Source organism: Stegostoma tigrinum, chromosome 2 (assembly GCF_030684315.1).
Source record: "Stegostoma tigrinum isolate sSteTig4 chromosome 2, sSteTig4.hap1, whole genome shotgun sequence".
Classification (NCBI taxonomy): domain Eukaryota; kingdom Metazoa; phylum Chordata; class Chondrichthyes; order Orectolobiformes; family Stegostomatidae; genus Stegostoma; species Stegostoma tigrinum.
In genome coordinates, this window is record NC_081355.1 from 107,862,626 (window position 1) to 107,886,959 (window position 24,334).

At 43.0% G+C, this 24,334-nt stretch overlaps 1 protein-coding gene across 4 annotated transcripts in view; it reads left to right on the top strand.

Moving 5' to 3' along the window:
• Positions 1-24,334, top strand: part of LOC125465496 (V-type proton ATPase 116 kDa subunit a 1-like) — a 129,414-nt gene that overhangs the window by 6,766 nt on the left and 98,314 nt on the right. For 3 of the 4 annotated variants that reach the window (XM_048559100.2, XM_048559118.2, XM_048559109.2), the window contains exons 6-9: positions 3,473-3,582; positions 6,579-6,705; positions 10,090-10,172; positions 10,264-10,357. In XM_048559100.2, the coding sequence (XP_048415057.1) occupies positions 3,473-3,582; positions 6,579-6,705; positions 10,090-10,172; positions 10,264-10,357 (414 nt within the window). The remainder of the gene's footprint in view (positions 1-3,472; positions 3,583-6,578; positions 6,706-10,089; positions 10,173-10,263; positions 10,358-24,334) is intronic. The other variant, XM_048559134.2, reaches the window with a different exon arrangement.

Here is a 24,334-nt window from a genome sequence, read left to right on the forward strand (position 1 = left end):
CCACGCATATCTCCCTTAAACTTTCCTCCTCTCACTTTGAACTCATGATCCCTAGTAATTGAATCCCCCACTCTGGGAAAAAGCTTCTTGCTATCCACCCTGTCTATACCCCTCACAATTTTGTAGACCTCAGTCTGGTTCCACGCCAATCTCCGTCTTTCTAATGAAAATAATCCTAATCTACTCAACCTCTCTTCATAGCTAGCGCCCTCCATACCAGGCAACATCCTGGTGAACCTCCTCTGCACCCTCTCCAAAGCATCCACATCCTTTTGGTAATGTGGCGACCAGAACTGTACACAGTACTCTAAATGTGGCCGAACCAAAGTCTTATACAACTGTAACATGACCTACCAACTCCTGTACTCAATACCCCGTCCAATGAAGGAAAGCATGCCATATGCCTTCTTGACTACCCTATTGACCTGCATTGCCACCTTCAGGGAACAATGGACCTGAACACCCAGATCTCTCTGTTCATCAATTTTCCCTAGGACTTTTCCATTTACTGTATAGTTCACCCTTGAATTAGATCTTCAAAAATGCATCACTTCGCATTTGCCCGGATTGAACTCCATCTGCCATTTATCTGCCCAACTCTCCAGTCTATCTATATTCTGCTGTAATCTCTGACAGTCCCCTTCACTATCTGCTACTCCACTAATCTTAGTGTCATCTGCAAACTTGCTGATCAGACCACCTACACCTTCCTCCAAATCATTTACGTATATCACAAACAACAGTGTACCAGCACAGATCACTGTGGAACACCACTAGTCACAGGTCTCCAATCTGAGAAACTCCCTTCTACTACTACGTTCTGTCTCCTGTTGCCTAGCCAGTTTTTTATCCATCTAGCTAGCACACCCTGGACCCATGTGATTTCACTTTCTCCATCAGCCTGCCATGGGGAACCTTATCAAACGCCTTACTGAAGTCCATGTATATGACATCAACAGCCTTTCCCTCATCAATCAACTTTGTCACGTCCTCAAAGAATTCTGTTAAGTTGGTAAGACATGACCTTCCTTGCACAAAACCATGCTGCCTATCACTGATAAGCCCATTTTCTTCCAAATGGGAATAGATCCTATCCCTCAGTATCTTCTCCAGTAGCTTCCCAATCACTGACGTCTGGCTCACCAGTTATTAATTACCTGCATTATCCTTGCTACCCTTCTTAAACAAGGGGACAACATCAGCAAGTCTCCAGTCCTCTGGGACCTTATCCGTGTCTAAGGATGCTGCAAAGATATCTGTTAATGCCCCGGCTATTTCCTCTCTCGCTTCCCTCAAGAACCTGAGATAGATCCCATCTGGACCAAGGGGACTTGTCCACCTTAATGTCTTTTAGGATACCCAACACTTTCTCCTTCCTTATGTCAACTTGACCTAGAGTAAGCAAACATCTATCCAGAACTGAGCAGCAGCATGGGGATGACTGGAGACTAAGTAGAGGCTCAGAGGTCTGGAACCTCTGGCTTCAATGGTCACAGATAAAGGGGAACCCAGCATTTAATTTCTGAGGTGATAGGAAGGGGATGGATAGCTTCCTGGTGCCAACCAAATCGAGTATCTGACCTTTCTCCCACCTTTTCCACTACTTTTCAGGAGGAGAATACTCTGTTCAGAATTCTGAAAGAATCTGATGACAGTCAAAATTATTTTAACTGTTATCACTCAATTTCAGCAACCAACCAACCAATTTTAACTGCAATAATGGATGATGCCAAGGAAAACTCTTGCTTGTGTCTGAAATCACCTAACAATTCTGATGATGCTCCTCCCCAGCTTCCCTGAATGCAAGCTTAATAGTTAGCAGCACAAACTCTCTGTCAGTTCAAGAGCTTACATTTCCACGAGAATGACAAGACTGTAGGAAGTGGAGAGCGTAATAAGTGACGGTTGCAGGAAAATACATTCGTCAAAAAGGTCTCCATATGCCAGATAGATCAATTTAACTGAAAATATTTGTTAACATTATTCAAGAACCTTTTGTATGAACCATACAACAGACCAGTTCTATGAGCAACCGCAACAAATAATTCCTTTTCCAAATAGAAAGACAACTGATGAAGACAATGCTTTCATCCTGCATGAAATAGGAACTAATCTCTGTACAATAGGTTATCCAATTAGAAGACAAATTAGAAGGTGACATCAGCTCTCAAGTTCCATTGTGGAGATTAATGGTGACCAATTGGCTGACAGTTCATTTGGTCAATAGATTAGCGTCAGATGTAAAGGTTTCTTCAAGGTGCCAATCAAATTCTAAATAGTTACAGTATTAATAAATGTCCGAAAGTACAGGCATCTGCCCATCAGTTCATTCATGAACAATAAATTCTATGGTGCACTAATAATGACTGATTAGCAGCTATTTACTTACCACAATTATAACCTTTTAACATCTGTGCACTATAATAATTCGCTTTGCATTTGAAATTAAACTCAATATGGTCAATATCACTTATGCATGTTATTGTTTCAGAACATTCATAGAATAGTTTCACGCCAACTAATGTACAAGTAATTAGGCAATGTAAGAAATACATTCTAAAGGGGACATTTTAACATTTAGTTACCAGATTCTATCTTTATTCTTTCAGTACGATCTCACTGATTTCTTGTCTATCTTGTTGCATCCGTAATTATTTTCTTTGTTGATAAATCTGTTAGTTTTAGCCTGGATGGTTTTGCTCCACCGGTGTGATATTTCCTGCTTTCCTGAAAAAATAGCAGGTGCTGCCCCATGTATTGTATCATAACTGACGAATGACATTCTAACCCCCTTCACATGCATTAAGGTGCAGGTGAAGATTTAAATTTTGTTTTGTAACTGTCTTTCTGCTGGAAGAAAGGCCACCATGCAAAATGGATCACATTTTCATATATACTGTTTCATTGTAGAGTGATGTAGTAACTAATATCAAGTGTTATCGCCTCTCGTTTATTGATGGTATTTTAAAGATTGCATCTAAAAATCTGTGGCCCACTTGTTACGTTCCTGCTGAAATTCTGATGGGGTGCATAGGAAGAATGAAAAATAGATAAGGAGCCAAGAACAGTGTAGCCTTGGAACATGTGGTCAGCAGCAATTAAAGCAAGAGGCCATGGCAATGACTCCCACCATCAGAGAGTTGTGTGGCTGATCTTTTAGTCAGAGGTCTCCACTGAGCACATCACAGTCACTTTCATGTTCGGATGAAAAACTGTAGGCTTTCAGCATCTGCTGCTAGAAGCTTGTTGTTTGCATTTTATCAATTTGATCTCATAAGGAGAAATGAATTAAGATTATTTCATAATGGTCTTGTAAATTAGAATTCTTTATTTGGGCTGCTGTGTATTTACATAATTAAAATACTATTTTCACATTATTAAAAAAAACAAGCTTTCAGCTGGCAGTAATTGAAAAATGAAAGCACTTTACAACCTCTTGCTTTTAATGTTTTTTGGGTTTTGTTTTCTCCAGGCAGAATCCCAGTTGTCAGGTTCTGAGCTCCCATCTGAAGAGTCCGTCTCTATAACAGGATTTTCAAGGAGGCTCAGCTGTACTAGTGGAGGAGGACGTCTGAAACTGGGGTATATCCTGCATTTCACATGCCAGGGCAAATAGGCTGTATTAGCACAGACAGTAGCAAAACATGATTCAAAACACAGCAGCCAGAAACAGCTCAATATGTGAGGTACACAGCACATGATCTGCACAGTTTCTGCTCCTTACTTGCTCAGTGAGTATTTATTGTGACAGAGCCCCTTCATTCTGTTTCAGATCATCAGAATCTTTATGATTATGAAATTATAGCTGGCTAGCGTTACTACAAATTAAACACAGCTTCTGTAACCTCTTTTGGGTGAGCTGTCAATGCAAGGGAGAAGGTCTACTATCCATATCGAATTGTAATGTATGACTTTCTGCTTTGCTTCAACTCCAAATTCTTAATATGGAAATATTTGTCACTATATACCTGTTACTTGGGCTAGCGGTTTTGTCACCTAGCTGTTTGTGGGGCAATTTTTTTTTATTTCAAGAACATAACTTTATACTTTTTGGGAACAAACAAACTTTGGGGCTTGACTCACTCAAGGGTTCCAACAAACTCAAAGACATTCCTCATTTAAGTAACATAAATTTACACATATTGAGAAACCAGGAGGATCTGATAACTGAACCGACCTCATTGTACTTTGGCAGGAAGACCTCACTCAGTGGTCTTGCCCCATTGCGTCTTAGCGGCAGCTGCCCCAAACTTTAGTGCATCCCTCAGCACATAGTCCCGGACCTTGAAATGTGTCAGTCTTCAATACTTAATCAAGGTCAACTCCTTGTTCTGGAAGACCCATAAGTTTCAGGCAGACCAAAGAACATCTCTCACTGAGCTGATGGTCCTCCAGGTTCAGTCTATGTTTGTTTCAATGCACATCCAAGGGAACAGACCGTAGAGCACACAGTCCATGAACAGGAGATGTTGGTGACAAGTCCTCGATATCAACCATGTTGTCTCAGCTGATAGTTTGTGCTGAATTAATTCATACTACTTGTATTCTGACCACGGCTCAGTTTTTATGGTCAGTGGTCCAGCAAGATAACTCTTAAAGACCTCACAGAAATCTGCACTGAGAGAACTCCCCATCACTGTGATGAGAATTCCATCTGCCTCAACACAAGTGCATACATTAGCATACTTTAGTGACCAGTCCAATTATCAGGCTGCAGATATATCATCAAGTTCTGAAACTAGCTAATTACTGTGTTATTAGCATTCTCTCTAATTTTCATTGGTTGCATGGGCCTCAGAGGCCCATGCACCGCAGCTCTCAACGCTTTGTCTCAAGCCAAGCGCAGGTGCTCTACAAAGTTGTCTCCAAGCCTCCGCTTGGTCTCACTCATGTAGAGGAGGCCACATCGGGAGCAGCGGCTGACCTGTCTGTCTTCTCTCCCACCTATTCACTTCTCCCACCTCACTGACCAATCCCCACCACTGTTTACCCGCACTCACCTATCACTGTCCCACCTACCTTCCCCCGCCTGACACCCCCTTCTCTGTATATTTCAGAGCCCCCTTTCACCTCCCGCATTTCTGAAGAAGGGCCCCAACCTGAAACTTCAGCCTTCCTGCTCCTCTGATGCTGCCTGGCCTGCTGTGTTCATCCAGCTCTACACTGTGTAATGCTGATTAACTGTTCATTTTAATTGTGAAGGGCCTTTTTATTTGTCTTTTTTATTGGATTGACTTAAAGGGGAACAAAAGCCACTACTCATTCCAGGAGTTCAGGTTCTTTAGTGTTTTCTTATCTTGCTGTTACATTGTGCAGACCACAAGTTGGTCAGCCACTTTATAAGAATTCAATCCCACAAAAAGCTTTGTATCACACAAAGCTGTTGGAAAAACTGTTAAATTGTTTCTTTCTGATTCTGAAACTGTAAATTAGGTATAAGGATGTAGATTAATCTGCCTTTTTTGGTGCTACCACTTTCAAATTACTACTAAATGTTCTTGGGAGATATCTATAATCAACTGCAAGCTGAGTCATTCAGTCTGTTGGGATGATGTCTGGAATGATCAGAAATGTACAGTCTAAATGCCATACCAATTTCAGTTTATACCTTGATGGTAAAAGAGCTTATTGTTCAGCCTGTCCCTGTTATCCAAGGTAATTTACACAAATTTGTAACGTTTGCGTATTGAAGTTGAAAATTGCATGCAGCACAACTAAAACACATTTGAGAAGGATGCAGTCTGACTCGGGTAAAGTACCATTCTCCCACCTCTGAAAAATGACCATTCTTCATGTCACCTAATAAGAGATTAGGTGCTGTTCATTGGTTGCTGTTCATCCAAGCAGTTTTTTATTTCTCCTTGACTGTATCTTACATTTCTCATATGCAGGTCTACCAAGTAGATGTTCTCAGAAAGTTCAACTGTGCAGAATATCAAGTCAATATCAAGCCTCTTCACACTTGCCAGGAGAAATAATTAGATAGCGTTATTTTGACTGAGTTTTTACCATACTACTTAGCCAAAATATGTTGAAGCCACTTATGATAATTAAGCATCTGCTCTGGCTGACGTCAGTGAATTTATGATGGACTGGAAATAATTTCTGGTGTGTACAGTTTAGCAACACATCACATAGTACATTTACGTGCAAAGACATCAGAGGTTTAAAATAAATGGCATTTATTGGGTGGCATGGTGGCTCAGTGGTTAGCACTGCTACCTCATAGTGCCTGGGACCTGGGTACAATTTCAGCCTCTGTTGAATGTCTGTGTGGAGTTTGCACATTCTCCCCGTGTCTGTGTGGATTTCTGCCCACAGTCCAATGATGTGCAGGTTAGGCCATGCCAAATTTCCCATAGTGTCTAGAGACGTACAAACTAAGTAGGTTAACCATGGAAAATGCAGTGTGATAGAGTAGGGTGGTGGTTCTGGGTGGAATGCTTTTTGAAGAGTTGGTGTAGAATTAATAGGCTGAATGGCCTGCTTCTACACTGTAGGGTTTCCGTGAAATTGCCATTGGAATATAATGCATTAAAATGATCTAATCTCAAGCTTCTTTCCATACTACTTTGCAGTTTTGTGGCTGGAGTGATCCAACGAGAACGGTTTTCTGCTTTTGAAAGATTATTGTGGAGGCTATGCCATGGAAACATTGTCTTACGCCATGTAGAAATCAATGTTCCAGCAGAGGACTGTATGGCTGTAAGAAAAACATTTTGTGCTTAACATAGTAATCAACTTGGAGTGTTTTACTACTAAATGGACAGGGGGAAGAAGCTATCACATGAGTGAATTTGATAACTACTTAACCACAGGATATGGATAAAAGGTGGAGAAGAGGAAACAGCACAAACAACTTCAACTAGAGTTCAACTGGCAGGGGAACAACAAGCTGAATAATCTCCTTCTGCACTGTGTATTTAGTAAAATATTTTATATATATTTATTTCCAGTGGAACCAGGATGTAAAAAAGCCCAGTTGTCATGATTCATTGAAACATGAATTCTCTGAGCACAGTGATAATTGGAACTGCAGATGCTGGAGAATCCAAGATAATAAAATGTGAGGCTGGATGAACACAGCAGGCCCAGCAGCATCTCAGGAGCACAAAAGCTGACGTTTCGGGCCTAGACCCTTCATCAGAGAGGGGGATGGGATGAGGGTTCTGGAATAAATAGGGAGAGGGGGGAGGCGGACCGAAGATGGAGAGAAAAGAAGACAGGTAGAGAGGAGAGTATAGGTGGGAAGGTAGGGAAGGGATAGGTCAGTCCAGGGAAGATGGACAGGTCAAGGAGGTCGGATGGGGTTAGTACGTAGGAGATGGAGGTGCAGCTTGGGGTGGGAGGAAGGGATGGGTGAGAGGAAGAACAGGTTAGGGAAGCAGAGACAGGTTGGACTGGTCTTGGGATGCAGTGGGTGGAGGGGAAGAGCTGGGCTGGTTGTGTGGTGCAGTGGGGGGAGGGGACGAACTGGGCTGGTTTCGGGATGCGGTGGGGGAAGGGGAGATTTTGAAGCTGGTGAAGTCCACATTGATACCATTGGGCTGCTGGGTTCCCAAGCGGAATATGAGTTGCTGTTCCTGCAACCTTCGGGTGGCATCATTGTGGCACTGCAGGAGGCCCATGATGGACATATCATCTAAAGAAAGGGAGGGGGAGTGGAAATGGTTTGCGACTGGGAGGTGCAGTTGTTTATTGCGAACCGAGCGGAAGTGTTCTGCAAAGCGGTCCCCAAGCCTCCGCTTGGTTTCCCCAATGTAGAGGGAGCCACACCGGGTACAATGGATGCAGTATACCACATTGGCAGATGTGCAGGTGAACCTCTGCTTAATATGGAAAGTCATCTTGGGGCCTGGGATAGGGGTGTGGGGGCAAGTGTAGCATTTCCTACGGTTGCAGGGGAAGGTGCTGTTTGTGGTGGGGTTGGAGGGCAGTGTGGAGCGGACAAGGGAGTCACAGAGAGAGTGGTCTCTCCAGAAAGCAGACAAGGGTGGGGATGGAAAAATGTCTTGGGTGGTGGGGTCGGATTGTAGATGGCGGAAGTGTCGGAGGATGATGCGTTGTATCCGGAGGTTGGTGGGGTGGTGTGTGAGAATGAGGGGGATCCTCTTTGGGCGGTTGTGGCGGGGGCGGGGTGTGAGGGATGTGTTGCGGGAAATGCGGGAGACGCGGTCAAGGGCGTTCTCGACCACAGTGGGGGGAAAGTTGCAGTCCTTGAAGAACTTGGACATCTGGGATGTGCAGGAGTGGAATGCCTCATCGTGGGAGCAGATGCAGCGGAGGCGGAGGAATTGGGAATAGGGGATGGAATTTTTGCAGGAGGGTGGGTGGGACTATGACTCTCAAGCTTAAGGCCAAGCGTTTTATGTTAGGTCTTAAGCTGTCTTAGTTGCCCACTATGACGTTTTGACGTATTTTTGGTGCATAGTGTGTGTCGTGCCTCCCCGTTGGCCCCGCCGGTAAGCCCAGCGACCAAACGACCAGAAAAAGTACGAGACAGCCGTGGTCTATACAGACCAACACTCAAAAAACCAGTATGAGTCTCCAGTTCCACTGAAGCAGTCTGGTTGGGAAGCGTCCCGGAAAAACAACCTCCCCGCAGCATCGTCCACAACCGCGAGCTGTGATAAATCATTCAGTTGTACATGTGTAACATCCACAACAAGGTCCAGCTTGGTCAGGTCCAGATCGAGACAGCGACATTGAGACATTACCTACTACCATACGTGGAGCTGAGTTCGGTTTGACAGGTGCCGGCTCACCCTGTATTGGATGACATAGATAACGTTGAAGAAGGTACCGTAAGGGCAGCCCACCCTGCGGTTGAGATAAGCATTACCACCCAAAACTTTTTCCACTCCCCCTCCCATTCTTTAGATAATATGTCCATCATGGGCCTCCTGCAGTGCCACAATGATGCCACCCGAAGGTTGCAGGAACAGCAACTCATATTCCGCTTGGGAACCCTGCAGCCCAATGGTATCAATGTGGATTCACCAGCTTCAAAATCTCCCCTTCCCCCACTGCATCCCAAAACCAGCCCAGTTCATCCCCTCCCCCCACTGCACCACACAGCCAGCCCAGCTCTTCCCCTCCACCCACTGCATCCCAAAACCAGTCCAACCTGTCTCTGCTTCCCTAACCTGTTCTTCCTTTCACCCATCCCTTCCTCCCACCTCAAGCCGCACCTCCATCTCCTACCTACTAACCTCATCCCACCTCCTTGACCTGTCCGCCTTCCCTGGACTGACATATCCCCTCCCTACCTCCCCACCTATACTCTCCTCTCCACCTATCTTCTTTTCTCTCCATCTTCGGTCCGCCTCCCCCTCTCTCCCTTTTTATTCCAGAACCCTCACCCCACCCCCTCTCTGATGAAGGGTCTAGGCCCGAAACGTCAGCTTTTGTGCTCCTGAGATGCTGCTGGGCCTGCTGTGTTCATCCAGCCTCACATTTTATTCTCTGAGCACAGACATCTTTTGCTGATGTCAAAGTGGGTCAAACCCATGGAGGTTCTGATGGATAAATCTATCAAAATCCCCAACAGAGCACCATCACGAGTGTGAAACCTCAGAGTTACACATACTGAAACAATATAGCAGAAGTTATTTTCAAAGAGGCAGTTGAAAGCTAATACACTCTGAAACAATTACACACAATTCAAACAAGGGCCAATAAGGGCAAGTTACTTTCTACCTGATTATTGTGTAAAGCTATTGAAAAATGAGTTCACTTCAGCTTTGTAAGTGTTGTATATTATAAGCATATTAAACCAAAAATACTAACATGAGCCTTGGGAGGCATAAATTTAACTTAAACCACCAATTGGAAGCTGATGATATTGGATATAACAATGGCTTTACTCACCATCTACATGCTCTACATTAAGTTCAATGAAGAGTTATATTGGATGAATGATAAAACTCACATGACAATAAATTCTCCAAGTCCCAGACATTAGTTAGGTTCTAGATGCCCTCCCTCAATTACATTTGCAATCAAACAGATTAATATGATTTAGTTTTCATTCAGATTTATATCATTGCTCTAAAATGATTTGCCCATTTAGTTTTTCTTTATCTGCAGGATGAGTTCATCAGTAAAGATGTGTTCATCGTTTTCTTCCAAGGAGAACAGTTTAAAAGCAAAGTGATGAAGATATGTGATGGGTATGTATCCAATGAGGTTGGTTAACAATTGCATTTAGGGTAAATAACCAAGTGTAGATGATTCTAGAGCAGGTTATTTTTTATGTTCCAGATTCCATGCCACAGTATATCCTTGCCCAGAAACATTACATGAAAGAATGGAAATGAGTATTGGTGTAAACATGCAAATTGAGGATCTACATACGGTATGTTTTGAAGAACTTTATCTAAAATTGCAAAGGCCAATTCTCTGTATGGGCAACCAATGGTGCCCAGTAGCTGTAGTAAATCTCAATGCTGTACCTATTGTCCAAAAGGATCCTCCAACTTCCCTGGTAGCAGCAATTTACATGTCACAGTGTGTTAGGTTAGTACTTGGATGGGCCCAGATTCTGAAAATTCTGCTGGAATACAGTAAGTTCTGTCAATAGCCTTTATCACTGAGAGAAGATGGTTCCTAAAGAGCATAATCCAAAATCAGGCCAAAAGATTAAGCACTCAATTCCACTTCCACCTACTACCATATGACCATTCAGTTGTGTCAGAAATGTAAGATCACATTTCGCTAAGGGACAAATGAGGGGATTGCATTGTCTAGCCTTGGAGGGGCCTTAAAATTTACTAAGTGGGCTTCCTACCACTCTGCCACTTACCCACTTTCCCCCAAAGTGTACAAAATTTGGCATCAGTCAGGTGATGCCAGGGCAGCCAATCTCATTCACCTCATTTGAGACCATAATGGCCACTTCCATCCTGGCCTCAATTTTAACTAAAAGGTCCATGTGAGATGAGAAGCCCAGCAGGCCATCCTGAGGAATGCAAGATAGATGGAGGCAGGGTGAGCCTTCCTCATGGGCCCAGTATCAACATTGGGCACCTTCCAAAATCTGTGTCGTGATGCTCCCTCTGTCCTAATCTTTACTTCAAGAATCCTACCCACTTCCCCATAATTCCCTTCCCCACTATGGAACACTAATACTTACCTGATGCTCGATTCCAAGATTTAGAATCTAGGTGTAGAGGTGTTCGTAGTCCCAGCCATGACCACTGGTGGTGCTGGAACTGCAGAGCTGCCAGCCAATCAGATTGACTATTGCTCTCCAGGTGGGATTTCTACTCAAGTGAGTGCCAAAGTCCAATTTCCATCTGATTAATGCTCCCCTTCAGAATAATTCATGTATCAATAGTTTTTTTTAATTATATTGTGCTGTTCATGAGTTAGTTTTGTTGCATTCTCACACAAGCAGATACAACTTACTGTATACTTCACTCAATGGGGTCAAATAAGCTAGCAAAATCAAGAATTTAGATGCAAAACTCATCAAACAATTTAAATCAGCAGCCAGATAAATACAAGTCAAACATACAAGTCAATTGAAAGCAAATATTACAGCCAGTTTCAATTATACTGAAACAGAAAATCTATTAAATTCTATTAGGCTTTAGAGGGTGAAACCAATTTTAAACTTATACAGAGGTTTATCAAATTTCCCACAACGTTTCAATAAAGACTAAGGATTTCCTTTGGGCTTCTTCCACTCTGCCATGGTAACCTCGGTGAACATTCATTAGAAACTGCATTTTGCTTTTGCAAAATAAATCACAAATGCTTTGTCGCTCAGGCTTTGGAAGGTTATTTGGTGGAAGTATTTGACGAGTTCAATGAACTGCTTGTTGCAAAGTAAAAATTGTAGCATTTTCATTGTGCACAACACACTGCTGAACTTTGACCTTAAAAGCTGCAATGTGGCAGAAATAGGATGATCAAGAAAAAGACCAGCTGGGATCAGGCCTGTCCCACACCCATGATTTCTGATCTATCAGGGAAGATCCTTCCTCACTTCCCCACAGATATAAAATCTGCTTGGAAAAAGCAAACAACAAATGAAATCAGAACTAGTAAAGGAAAGCAAAAATCACAAAAACTTCTCTCAAATCCCTTCAAGTTACTGGAATCAGTTCAACTGTCAATTGTGTTAACTGTAAACCCACTTAGCTCTTGGATGATACAAATAGTATCATGCAAAAGCAAAGTGCCATTGCACTGTGGAGACAATGGTTGCCACTGGTACAACACGCACTGGAGGTCTATGGTCATTACTGGATCCCAGGCCACAGGTGAGTGAAGCTAAACCTATGAATAAGTACACAGCATTGATTACCATTTGCAACTTAGAACCCTATTACTTAGAAACATTGGTTAGACCCTCCCAGGATCAGTCCTTTATATAGTGTTGGGTGGAGCTTATCCTTTGATGTGAGTTAACCCTTTCAGATACTTACTGCTGTATACAGTAAGACAGTAAGGACTGAGATGGGACAGAATTTTTCCTTCAGAGTGTGCAGAATCTTTAGAATTCTTTACCTCATTGGAAATTAATTCAATAAACATTTTCAAGACAGAGGTCAACCAACTTGCAGGTGGGGAAGATATATGGAAAAATGGCAAAATTGGCATTAGGTTCAGGGGTATGTGTGTATGTGCATGTGTGTGTGTGTGTCTGTGTGTGCGTGTGTGTGTGTGTATAAATGTATGCATGCGTGTGTGTGTGTGTGTGTGTGTGTGTGTGTGTGTGCGCGCACATGTATGCATGTTGTGTGTTTATATATTTATTTTAAAAAGCTGAGACAGCCTTCAGTTTAAAAGAGAATCTGTTTGATTTTGTTGGGGAGTCTGGTTGGATTAACTGTTCTCGCTTAGGAGGTTTGGGGCAGGGGCATTTAGTCAGGCAGGAGAGTGGCATGCAGAGCACCTGCCATCTTCCTGCTTCCACCCTGATTAAGACCCTGGTAGCAACTAGGCACTCTCCTGGCAGGGAGCACAACAAGCAAACCTGTGCAGAGCTCCCAGAGAGGGGCTCTCATTCATAGTACTCAGTTTCTGATCCTAGGATCTGGCATTCCATTTCATGGGGCATTGGCACCCGTTTTGGAACCGGGGAGATCTGTACCGTTGGGATGGTCTCCAGCTGAACCAATCTGGAACCAGTGTTCTAGCGAAAAGGATAAATAGGGTGGTCAGTGGGATTTTAAACTTCTGAGTCGGGGGGAAGGGAAAGTGAAAGAGACAGGGAGTGTGGAGTTAAATGGAAAGATAAGCAACAGGATAGCATGTGTACAGGTGGATTTAAGCTCGAGGCAGACGAGGAATACAGCAAAAAGGAAGGATAGCTTAAGACATCTTGGGATTTCCAACCTCTCTAATAATGATAAGAAAGTTAGCATTGAGGCACTTTATCTAAATGCTCGTATTATTTGCAACAAAGTAGATGAATTAACAGCACAAATCCTCTTGAATGATTATGATGTGATAGGCATCACAGAGACATGATTGCAGGGAGTTCAGGACTGGCAGTTAAACATCCAAGGATTCACAACATATCGAAAAGACAGGGAGGTGGGCAGAGGGGGTGGGGTTGCCTTGTCAGTTAAGAATGAAATAAATATGGCACTGAATGACATAGGGTCAGAAGATGTGGAGTCTGTGTGAATGGAATTGAGGAACCACAAAGGCAAAAAAACTATATTGGGAGTTATGTACAGACCTCCTAACAGTGATCAGGACCAGGGGCGCAAGATGCACCGAGAAATAGATAGGGCATGTCAGAAAGGCAAGGTCACGGTGATCATGGGGGACTTCAATATGCAGGTGGATTGGGTGACTAATGTTGCTGGTGGATCCAAAGAAAAGGAATTCATGGAATGTTTGCAGGATGGCTTTTTGGAACAGCTTGTGATGGAGCCCACAAGGGAGCAGGCTATTCTGGACTTAGTGCTATGTTATGAGCCAGACTTTATAAAAGATCTTAAAGTAAGGGAACACTTAGGAGGCAGCGATCATAATAGGGTAGAGTTCAGTCTGCAGTTTGAAAGAGAGAAGGAAAAATCAGATGTAATGGTGTTACAGTTAAATAAAGGTAATTACAGGGGCATGAGAGAGGAATTGACGAAAATCGACTGGAAGCAGAGCCTAGCGGGGAAGACAGTAGAGCAACAATGGCAGGAGTTTCTGGGTGTAATTGAGGACACGGTACAGAGGTTCATCCCAAAGAAAAGAAAGATTATCTGGGGGGGCGGGATTAGACAGTCATGGCTGACAAAGGAAGTCAGGAAATATATCAAAGAAAAAGAGACAGCCTATAAAGTGGCCAAGAGCACTGGGAAATCAGAAGATTGGGAAGGCTACAAAAACAAACAGAGGATAACAAAGAGAGCAATAAGGAAGGAGAGGATCAAATATGAAGGTAGGCTAGCTAGCAATATTAGAAATGATAGTAAAAGCTTCTTTCAATACATAAGAAACAAACGAGAGGGAGAAGTAGATATTGGGCCGCTCCAAATTGATGCTGGAAGGCTAGAAATGGGAGATAAGGAAATAGCTGAAGAACTTAATAAGTACTTTGCGTCAGTCTTCACAGTGGAAGACATGAGTAGTATGCCAACAATTAGGGAGAGCCAGGGGGCAGAGTTGAGCATGGTAGGCATTACAAAAGAGAAAGTGCTAGAAAAGCTAAAAGGTCTAAAAATTGATAAATCTCCTGGCCCCAATGGGCTACATCCTAGAGTTCTGAGGGAGGTGGCTGAGGAAATATCAGAGGCTTTGGTCGTGATCTTTCAAAAGTCACTGGAGTCAGGGAAAGTCCCAGACGATTGGAAAATTGCTGTTGTAACTCAAGGAAAATTATAGGCCGATTAGCCTAACCTCAGTAATTGGTAAAATTCTAGAATCCATTGTCAAGGATGAGATTTCTAAATTCCTGGAAGTGCAGGGTCAGATTAGAACAAGTCAGCATGGATTTAGTAAGGGGAGGTCGTGCCTGACAAACCTGTTAGAATTCTTTGAAGAGGTAACAAGTATGTTAGACCAGGGAAACCCAGTAGGTGTTATCTATCTAGACTTCCAAAAGGCCTTTGATACGGTGCCTCACGGGAGGCTGCTGAGCAAGGTGACAGACCATGGTGTTCGAGGTGAGCTACTGGCTTGGATTGAGGATTGGCTGTCTGACAGAAGGCAGAGAGTTGGGATAAAAGGCTCTTTTTTGGAATGGCAACCGGTGACGAGTGGTGTCCCACAGGGTTCAGTGTTGGGGCTGCAGCTGTTCACCTTATATATTAATGATCTGGATGAAGGGACTGGGGGCATTCTGGTGAAGTTTGCCGATGATACAGAGATAGGTGGACGGGCAGGTAGTACTGAAGAGGTGGGGAAGCTGCAGAAAGATTTAGACAGTTTAGGAAAGTGGTCCAGGAAATGGCTGATGAAATTCCATTTGAGTAACTGTGAGGCTTTGCACTTTGGAAAAAAGAATACAGGCATGGACTATTTTCTAAATGGTGAGAAAATTCGTAAAGCAGAAGTACAAAGGGATCTGGGAGTGTTAGCCCAGGATTCTCTAAAGGTTAACTTGCAGGTAGAGTCTGTAATTAAAAAAGCGAATGTAATGTTGTCATTTATCTCAAGAGGGTTGGAATATAAAAGCAGCAATGTGCTTCTGAGGCTTTATAAAGCTCTAGTTAGGCCCCATTTAAAATACTGTGTCCAATTTTGGGCCCCACACCTCAGGAAGGATATACTAGCCCTGGAGCTTGTCCAGCGGAGATTCACACGAATGATCCCTGGAATGGTAGGTTTAACATATGATGAACGGCTAAGGATCCTGGGATTGTACTCATTAGAGTTTAGAATGTTGAGGGGAGATCTAATAGAAACTTACAATATAATGTATGGTTTAGAAGGGGTGGACGCTAGGAAGTTGTTTCTGTTAGGCGGGGAGACCAGGACCCGTGGGCACAGCCTTAAAATTAGAGGGGGTAAATTTAAAATTTAAATGAGATGACATTTCTTCAGCCAGAGAGTGGTGTGCTTGTGGAATTCATTGCCACGGAGTGCAGTGGAGGCCGGGACGTTGGATGCCTTCAAGGCAGAGATCGACAAATTCTTGATCTCAGAAGGAATCAAGGACTACGGGGAGAGTGCAGGGAAGTGGAGTTGAAATGCCCATCAGCCATGATTTAAATGGCGGAGTGGACTTGATGGGCCGAATGGCCTTACTTCCACTCCTATGTCTTATGGTCTTATGGTCTTATAAGGAAGCAGAGACTCACTGAGACTCACACCCACATTTCCTTGACCTCAAGATCTTGGGATCCAGTGATGGGCTTTGACCTCAGAGTCTGATCAACCAACAGAGTTTAACGGACTGGGCTCTGCCCCAGGGTACAACCTGCCAATGTCTACTTGAGTGCCTGAGTGGCATTTAAAACAGCTGGCCTTCCCTCAAACAGGCAACATGGGGCTTCTCATAATACTCAAGCTGTTGGGCGCAACTCCCCCCCACTCCCACTTACTACCTCGATTAAATTCAACTCTTTGCTTTCAGAAATGGTTTCAAAGTTGTGCCACTTGATTGGTTGTGGATATCAATTCAAAAAGATTTGCATCCTAAATACGTCTAAACACATTTGTTTTGCTTCAACTCATCAGGAATGTGATTAATGTTTCTTCACTTATTTTCAAAATTATTATAGAAGCCTTTTGAACAGAGAGATTGAAACTTTCCAAAATTATGCAGTAAATAAGTGCATTCTACACACTGAGACAAAGGGCATCAGTATTTTTCAATGTTAACATTATTGAGTTATGCAGTACTGATGTTGCCCTATCACTGTTGATTTCTATTAGTCAGGAAATTAAATTCCATTTGTTCAGTACACACTTCTGTTTTCTCGGAACATGAGTTACCTAAGGGTATACTCAAAAAGATTGGAAATTTCTGATACAAGACACAAACAGTCCTCATATAGTTATAACAAAGTGTGGAGCTGGATGAACACAGCAGGCCAAGCAGCATCTTAGGAGCACAAAAGCTGACGTTTCAGGCCTAGATCCTTCATCAGAAAAGTTCCCATTGTCCCTCATATAGTTATTCTCCCCAACTTACAACCAAACAACAGAAGAGCATTTCTTTGATCACATGTACGCTTTTTAACTCTTTCAGATCAATTCCTTCTCCACAATTCAGTCTATTGAATGCACAGGAGAGAATCTCAGGATTTGATGCAGAGATATTTATACATGGTCATATATTAATCAATTGAATTGGCAGGTTCTATTCAGTGCACTCCGTAACTGAATGAAAAGTGTTTCTCAATTTCCAATGGTGTTGTTGATATGTAGGAAAATCAAAGGCCACACAGATTGGATTAGCAAGAACTGTAGATGACGGAGTCAGAAATAACACAGTGTGGAGCTGGAGGAACACGGCAGGCCAGGCAGCATCAGAAGAGCAGGAAAGCTGACGTTTCGGGTCGGGACCCTTCTTCAAAAATGGGGAAGGGGAGAAGAGCTGGGAAATAAATAGAGAGAGGAGGGGTGGGACTGGGGTAGGTAGGTGGGATGGTGATAGGTGAGTGCAGGTAGACAGTGGTGAGGATTAGTCAGTGGCCCTCCCACCTCACTTACCAATCCCCACCACTCCCCACCTGCACTCACCAATCATCATCCCACTTTCCTTCCTTCACACTGTGTTATCTATGGTCATATTGACTATCTGTGCAAGAAAAAAATGTCATTTTGAATATTCTTGATAAATCACATGAAAGCAGTGAAATGTGATCAAATAAAAGCGAGTTGGCAAATTGTATGGATGGGGTTGTTGAAGATGCAGTTCCACTGTGGTGAGGGGCCCCTCTAGTAAAGTCTGGACAGAGCATGCTGTATCAAAGGACGAATCTGTCCTTGTCTGCCTCAGAGCTCTGCTGCTCTGGGCATTACAAGCTGGATAGACATACTGTTTCTAATCGATCAGAGCTGGTTATGGCAGAGTATTGTGCAGAAATCCAGTTTAGATTGTCAGGTGAATCTTAGCCTGAATTGGTTTCGATGATGTTCCCTGTGTTTTCTGCAAGTAAAAGCTCATGTCTGGATTTGTCTAATTACTGCTTGTATGGAGACAAAGTAGTGCTGAATTAGAGAGGGTGTTTAGACAGGATGGAGCTACAGACAAGTAAAATGCGTGGTCTGGTGGCTAAACGGCAAGGAAGGTGAGAAAATGTTGTTGTATGTGCGAGGGAGTATCCACCATGTTGCAGTGTCCCATGCACAGCATAGTTTCAGGTCACGCTTTTTGTGCCATGGTACTGATGGTGAGGGGCAATGCCAGATTGACATTACTTGTCCAGGTGCACAGCGGCTTTACAAATATGGTCTGGGTGCAAGGGATGCCAGTGTGTTAATAGATGTGTGCTGAATGGGGAGTTGTTTAACAAACAATTCATGGTAGGATAGGGCAGAAATTGGACATGAGGGGTGCCATAGAGGTGTTGTAGGTCATTTATGCAGTGAGATTGGTAAAATACAGTGAGAAAACTCGCTAGCAAAAGATCAAATAATTTATTTATGCAGTATATGCACAGTCACAGAACCAAGAAACAGAAGCTAAATGGAGTTCTCTAAACTTGCCTTCAAGTCAGCGAACTCTTCTTGATAATGTGAGTTATTGTTCGGACTGTGCTACAACTAGAACCTACATGTTTAAGGTGGCCCCACTGTTGTTAAGTGGCTACACAGAGGAATTGCCCATTCTGAAAATGGTTTCAAAAGGCTCATGGTCATCACAGGACAGCAAAACCAGGTGGACAAGCAGCACGGTCTATGATGAGAAATTGGTTTTCAGTGGGTTTTTCTTGCCGTAGGCCATCCCCTGTCACTCTTTGGCATGCTGGCTATAACCGTATGGAACAGCATGAGAGAAGGCATCCTGAGGCTGGCCAGTTGAGGACAGACTTAGGTTGGAATACAACTTATCCACTAGTTGCAATTAACCTCTGGATACAGGGGATGGGTGGTTAGCAGGGAAGATTGCTTACCACTGGAAGACAAGGGAGGTAAGGTGGCAAGAGAGTAACTAAAGATGCATATTGTAGAGTTGAGCTACACATCGATTAGTTTGATGTGGGCAGATTGGTACCTTACCAGGCACAGTGTTCTGCAGGTAAGCACATAGTGCCGAGAGCAGAGGTTGTTCTGATCTCAATCTCCGATTTTGATCCTGAGGAGGTTGTTGCAGATTTTATCTTTGTCTGCGTGAGGTTTGTTTGAACGTGACGGTTTTGTCAGGGGTGATCCCTAGATAAACATAATGGGGATCCTGTTTCAGCCTTTGGCTATCCTGTGAGATATTCAGTTCCCACTTAGCACTGGCATTGTGAGAGTGAGATACAGTCATAGAGTCATAGAGATATACAGCACTGAAACAGGTCCTTCAGTCCAACTCCCTCTATGCTTACCAGATATCTTAAACAAATCTTTGCCAGCATTTAGCCCATATCCATTCTTATTCATATACCCATCCTGATGCCTTTTAAACGGTGTAATTGTACGAGCCTCCACCACTTTTTCTGGCAGCTCATTCCACACATGCAACACCTCCTTTATGAAAAAGTTGCCCCTTACGTCCCCTTTAAATCTTTCCCCTCTCACCTTAAACCTATGCCCCCTAGTTTTGGACTCTCCCAACCTGGGGAAAAGCCCTTGTCTATTTATAATATTTTATAAATGCCTTCATAATTTTTTAAACTTCTATAAGGTTACCCCTCAGCCTCCAATGCTCCAGGGAAAATAGCCCCAGTCTTCTCAGCCTCTCCTTATAGCTCAAACCTCCAAGCTTGGCAAGATCCTTGTAAATCTTTTCCGAAGCCTTTCAAGTTTCACAACATCCTTCCTGTAGTGGGGAAACCAGAATTGCACACAGTGTTGCAATAGTGGCCTAAACAATGTCCTGTACAGCCACAACATGACCTCCCAACTCCTTTACTCTATGCACTGACCAATAAAGGCAAACGTACCAAACATCTTCTTCACTATCTTGTCTACCCGTGACTCCAATTTCAAGGAACTAGGAACCTGCACTTAAAGGGCTCTTTGTTCAGCAACACTCCCCAAGACCTTACCATTAGCTGTATATGTCCTGAAATGATTTGCCTTTCCAAAATGCAGCACCTCACATTCACCTAAATGAAACTCCATCTGCCACTACTCAGTCCATTGGCCCATCTGATCAATATCCCACTAGAGACTGTTTTGCCGATGTTCAGTTGTAAAATTAAGCAACTTTTGATCAACTATTGCTTTATCAAAGTGTTTTCCAGACCATCTACAAGAGACTAAGGAAGGCATACCAAGTATTCTTAAAGAGCGTGACACCTAGATTATATAGCATTGGATTCCATTATTATAGCCTTAGATTATCGTTATCAATAATTATGAATTGGACTAGGCATTGGGCATAAACTGCTGAGACCTTTTATAGGAGTATCCATCACTGCCGTGCCCTCAAGAACAGTGAAGGCAGACTCAATAATTTGTCATGGTCATGATGGCTGGGAATTTCCCCAAAGCTTCTTCCCCAGCCTTGAGAGTAAAAGAATGTTTCCACCACATATTCCATGAATATTCATGGCGAAGGAAGAGCAATTCCAAGGAAGTTTTCAAACCATGGCTGAGAGTTTGGATTAATTGAATATTAAGGGAAGGCCTTTTTTTTTACTTTAGTATTGTGTTAGAGAGAAAATTCATAAGTTTAATTGCAATCCCATATTATTGGAAATGATACTTTTTCTTTAAGGAATGTCACAATGACAATATAGATGAAACTAATATAGTCAGATGCCTTTAACGGTGAACTATTTGTGAGAGGACAGCTTTTGTCTTGACATCTAACAAGATAATGGAGGAGTAAAAAAACATACAATCTATACATATCAAACTTTATTAATTCCTACCATTTAAAGCTGCATTGTTAATTAAATACCCTATATTTTTAAAGAGTATTTTAATGGTAAAATACAGTGTGTGCGTAACTACAGGAATTTATAATTTCTGACAGGGAAAGTTAAGGAAATAGATCATGTCAAGCAAGACAGCAAGGAGAGAGAAAAAAGGATTATTTGAGATGAATCTCATAGAAAAATTATCCTTACTGTGAAGCGCCTCAGATCCAGCATATTCTTATACTTTTGTGAATGTCATACATATGGCGTGACATTGTTGATTAGTCCTTATGTGAAATCTCAATTTTTGTATATAGTGCAATAAAGTAGTTTCCATGGTGACAAATGGGCTGCTGCAGAAACTTGGAAAAGTGAGCGTGAGCGATCTTTGACTGTCACATTGACTGTACAATGAGGGCACTTTGTGTCCTGACGCCACAGAAAGCTCGAAAACAGTTATTATGTGCAAGTTGCTATGGTCACAGCTGATTGGTACTTGGTACCACTGAACAATAGTGTATGTGTTTGAATACTTTTCCATTGTTGACAAGGTTTTGTTTGTAGAATTTATTCCACTTAAACAAAGTGTACGTGGTATTCTGTCATTGACCATGAACATATTGTAAAAGAGAAAAACCAGCAAATTTGACAGTGTAATGTTCTGCAGAAAACATTTTAGATATTTATGTATGAATAAGAAATTTTATTTTACTAATTTTAAAGCATTATTTCAACATGGTGCAATGATGAAAAAGAGATTTAAATTTAAGATGTGGCTGCCTTAAAAAATCTGCCACTTTGTCATAAAATGGCTGTAAAGAGATAATTAGACCAAACCAAATTGCCAATATCAAACTTATAAACTAAATTCAGTTATCTGTTTTCAACTTTTGTACTCCTGCGTTCAGTAACTAAATTTCAAAGTCTAGAACAATTCTAAAAACGATACATTTTTCATTAATAAAGTGTGAAGTTGGATGAACACAGCAGGCCAAGCAACATCTCAGGAGCACAAAAGCTGACGTTTCGGGCCTAGACCCTTCATCAGAGAGGGGGATGGGGAGAGGGAACTGGAATAAATAGGGAGAGAGGGGGAGGCGGACCGAAGATGGAGAGAAAAGAAGATAGGTGGAGAGGAGAGTATAGGTGGGGAGGTAGGGAGGGGATAGGTCAGTCCAGGGAAGACGGACAGGTCAAGGAGGTGGGATGAGGTTAGTAGGTAGGAAACGGAGGTGCGGCTTGAGGTGGGAGGAAGAGATGGGCGAGAGAAAGAACAGAGGTTAGGGAGGCAGAGACAGGCTGGGCTGGTTTTGGGATGCAATGGGGGGAGGGAAAGAGCTGGGCTGGTTGTGTGGTGCACTGGGGGAAGGGGAGATTTTGAAGCTGGTGAAGTCCACATTGATACAATTGGGCTGCAGGGTTCCCAAGCGGAATATGAGTTGCTGTTCCTGCAACCTTCGGGTGGCATCATTGTGGCACTGCAGGAGGCCCCTCCCCCTCCCCTTCTTTAGATGACATGTCCATCATGGGCCTCCTGCAGTGCCACAATGATGCCACCCGAAGGTTGCAAGAACAGCAACTCATAATCCTCTTGGGAACCCTGCAGCCATATGGTATCAATGTGGACTTCACCAGTTTCAAAATCTCCCCTTCCCCTACTGCATCCCTAAACCAGCCCAGTTCGTCCCCTCCCCCCACTGCATCCCAAAGCCAGCCCAGCCTGTCTCTGCTTCCCTAACCTGTTCTTCCTCTCACCCATCCCTTCCTCCCACCTCAAGCCGCACCTCCATTTCCTACCTACCACCTCATCCTGCCTCCTTGACCTGCCCATCTTCCCTGGACTGACCTATCCCCTCCCTACCTCCCCACCTATACTCTCCTCTCCACCTATCTTCTTTTCTCTCCATCTTCGGTCCGCCTCCCCCTCTCTCCCTATTTATTCCAGAACCATCACCCCATCCCCCTCTCTGATGAAGGGTCTAGGCCCGAAACATCAGCTTTTGTGCTCCTGAGATGCTGCTTGGCCTGCTGTGTTCATCCAGCTTCACACTTTATTATCTTGGGTTCTCCAGCATCTGCAGTTCCCATTATCTCTGACACTTTTTTCATTAAGTCATCTTGCACTTCAAGTGAAAACACTTTAATTTTTCTTTAATTGGCTGGCCGGGACATTAAACGTCTTCAAGGCAGAGATTGATAATTTCTTGATCTCACAAAGAATTAAGGGCTACAGGGAGAGTGCGGGTAGGTGGAGTTGAAATGCCCATTAGCCATGATTAAATGGTGAACTGGACTCAATGGGCTGAATGGCCTTACTTCCACTCCTATGTTTTATGGTCTTATCCTGTTGGCAAGACATATAACAAAAATGAATAATTGCCTGCTGTGTTTCACTACTGCAGTTTAAAAGTTCTTCATTGTCTGAACAATGATCTAAAATGTCCTGTGGTCATGAAGTACTATATAAATTTAAGCCATTGTTTCTTTCAAGGAAGGTTAGAGGGAAGAGAATTAATTGTGCCAGCACTATGAAAGGTGGGAAGGTTGAGGAGGAGGGAGGAAAGAGGGGAAGATGAAGAGAAGTAGAGGAATGTTGAAAATTGCAAAAAGGGATAGGCAAGGAGAGATGAAAGAGGTGAAGGTTGGGAAAAATGAGGGCACAGTAAGAATAACAGAGAGATGCCTGAGGTACAGAAAAAGCAGAGAAGTCACAGGTCAATAAAAAACCATTGATGGGAACTGGGGAAACACAAAATGGTTGACTGTAGGTATCAGCGCAAGGCGACGAAAGTTTCTTGGCAGGATGAAAGCCTGGTGTTCAATAATTTTAAGGTCTAAACTCTCCCATGTCCTGCCCCTACCCCACACACCTGACCTTGTTATCAATAGTCAGCTATTACACGCTACCTGATGTCACTCACTAACAGTCCGCCTTAACAGCTAATCACCCTCCTAGTCTGATTGTTATCAATTCTTTGTCTATCTAACTCTCTTCGGGCTTTATCCTATTCTATCCTACTCCCAACCCCATCCCCCTCTTTATTTTCTGCATATAAATCAACATTTTCCCAGATACCTTCAGTTCTGAGGAAGGGTCACTGGACCTGAAACATTATCTCTGACTTTTCTTCACTGATGCTGCCAGACCTGCTGAGCATTTCCAGCAACTTTAGCTTTTGTTCCAGGTAAGGATGGCAGTTTCCTTTCCTAAAGGACATTAGTGGACCAGATGGGTTTTCCAACAATCAACAGTTAATTCATAACCATCATTAGACTCTTAATTCAAGATTTTTCATTGAATTCAAATTCCACTATCACGTAGCAAGATTTGAACCCTGGTCCCCAGCACATTACTTGATTCAAAGATAGGAAGGTGTACAGCTGGATGCACAGCAGGTCAAGCAGCATCAGAG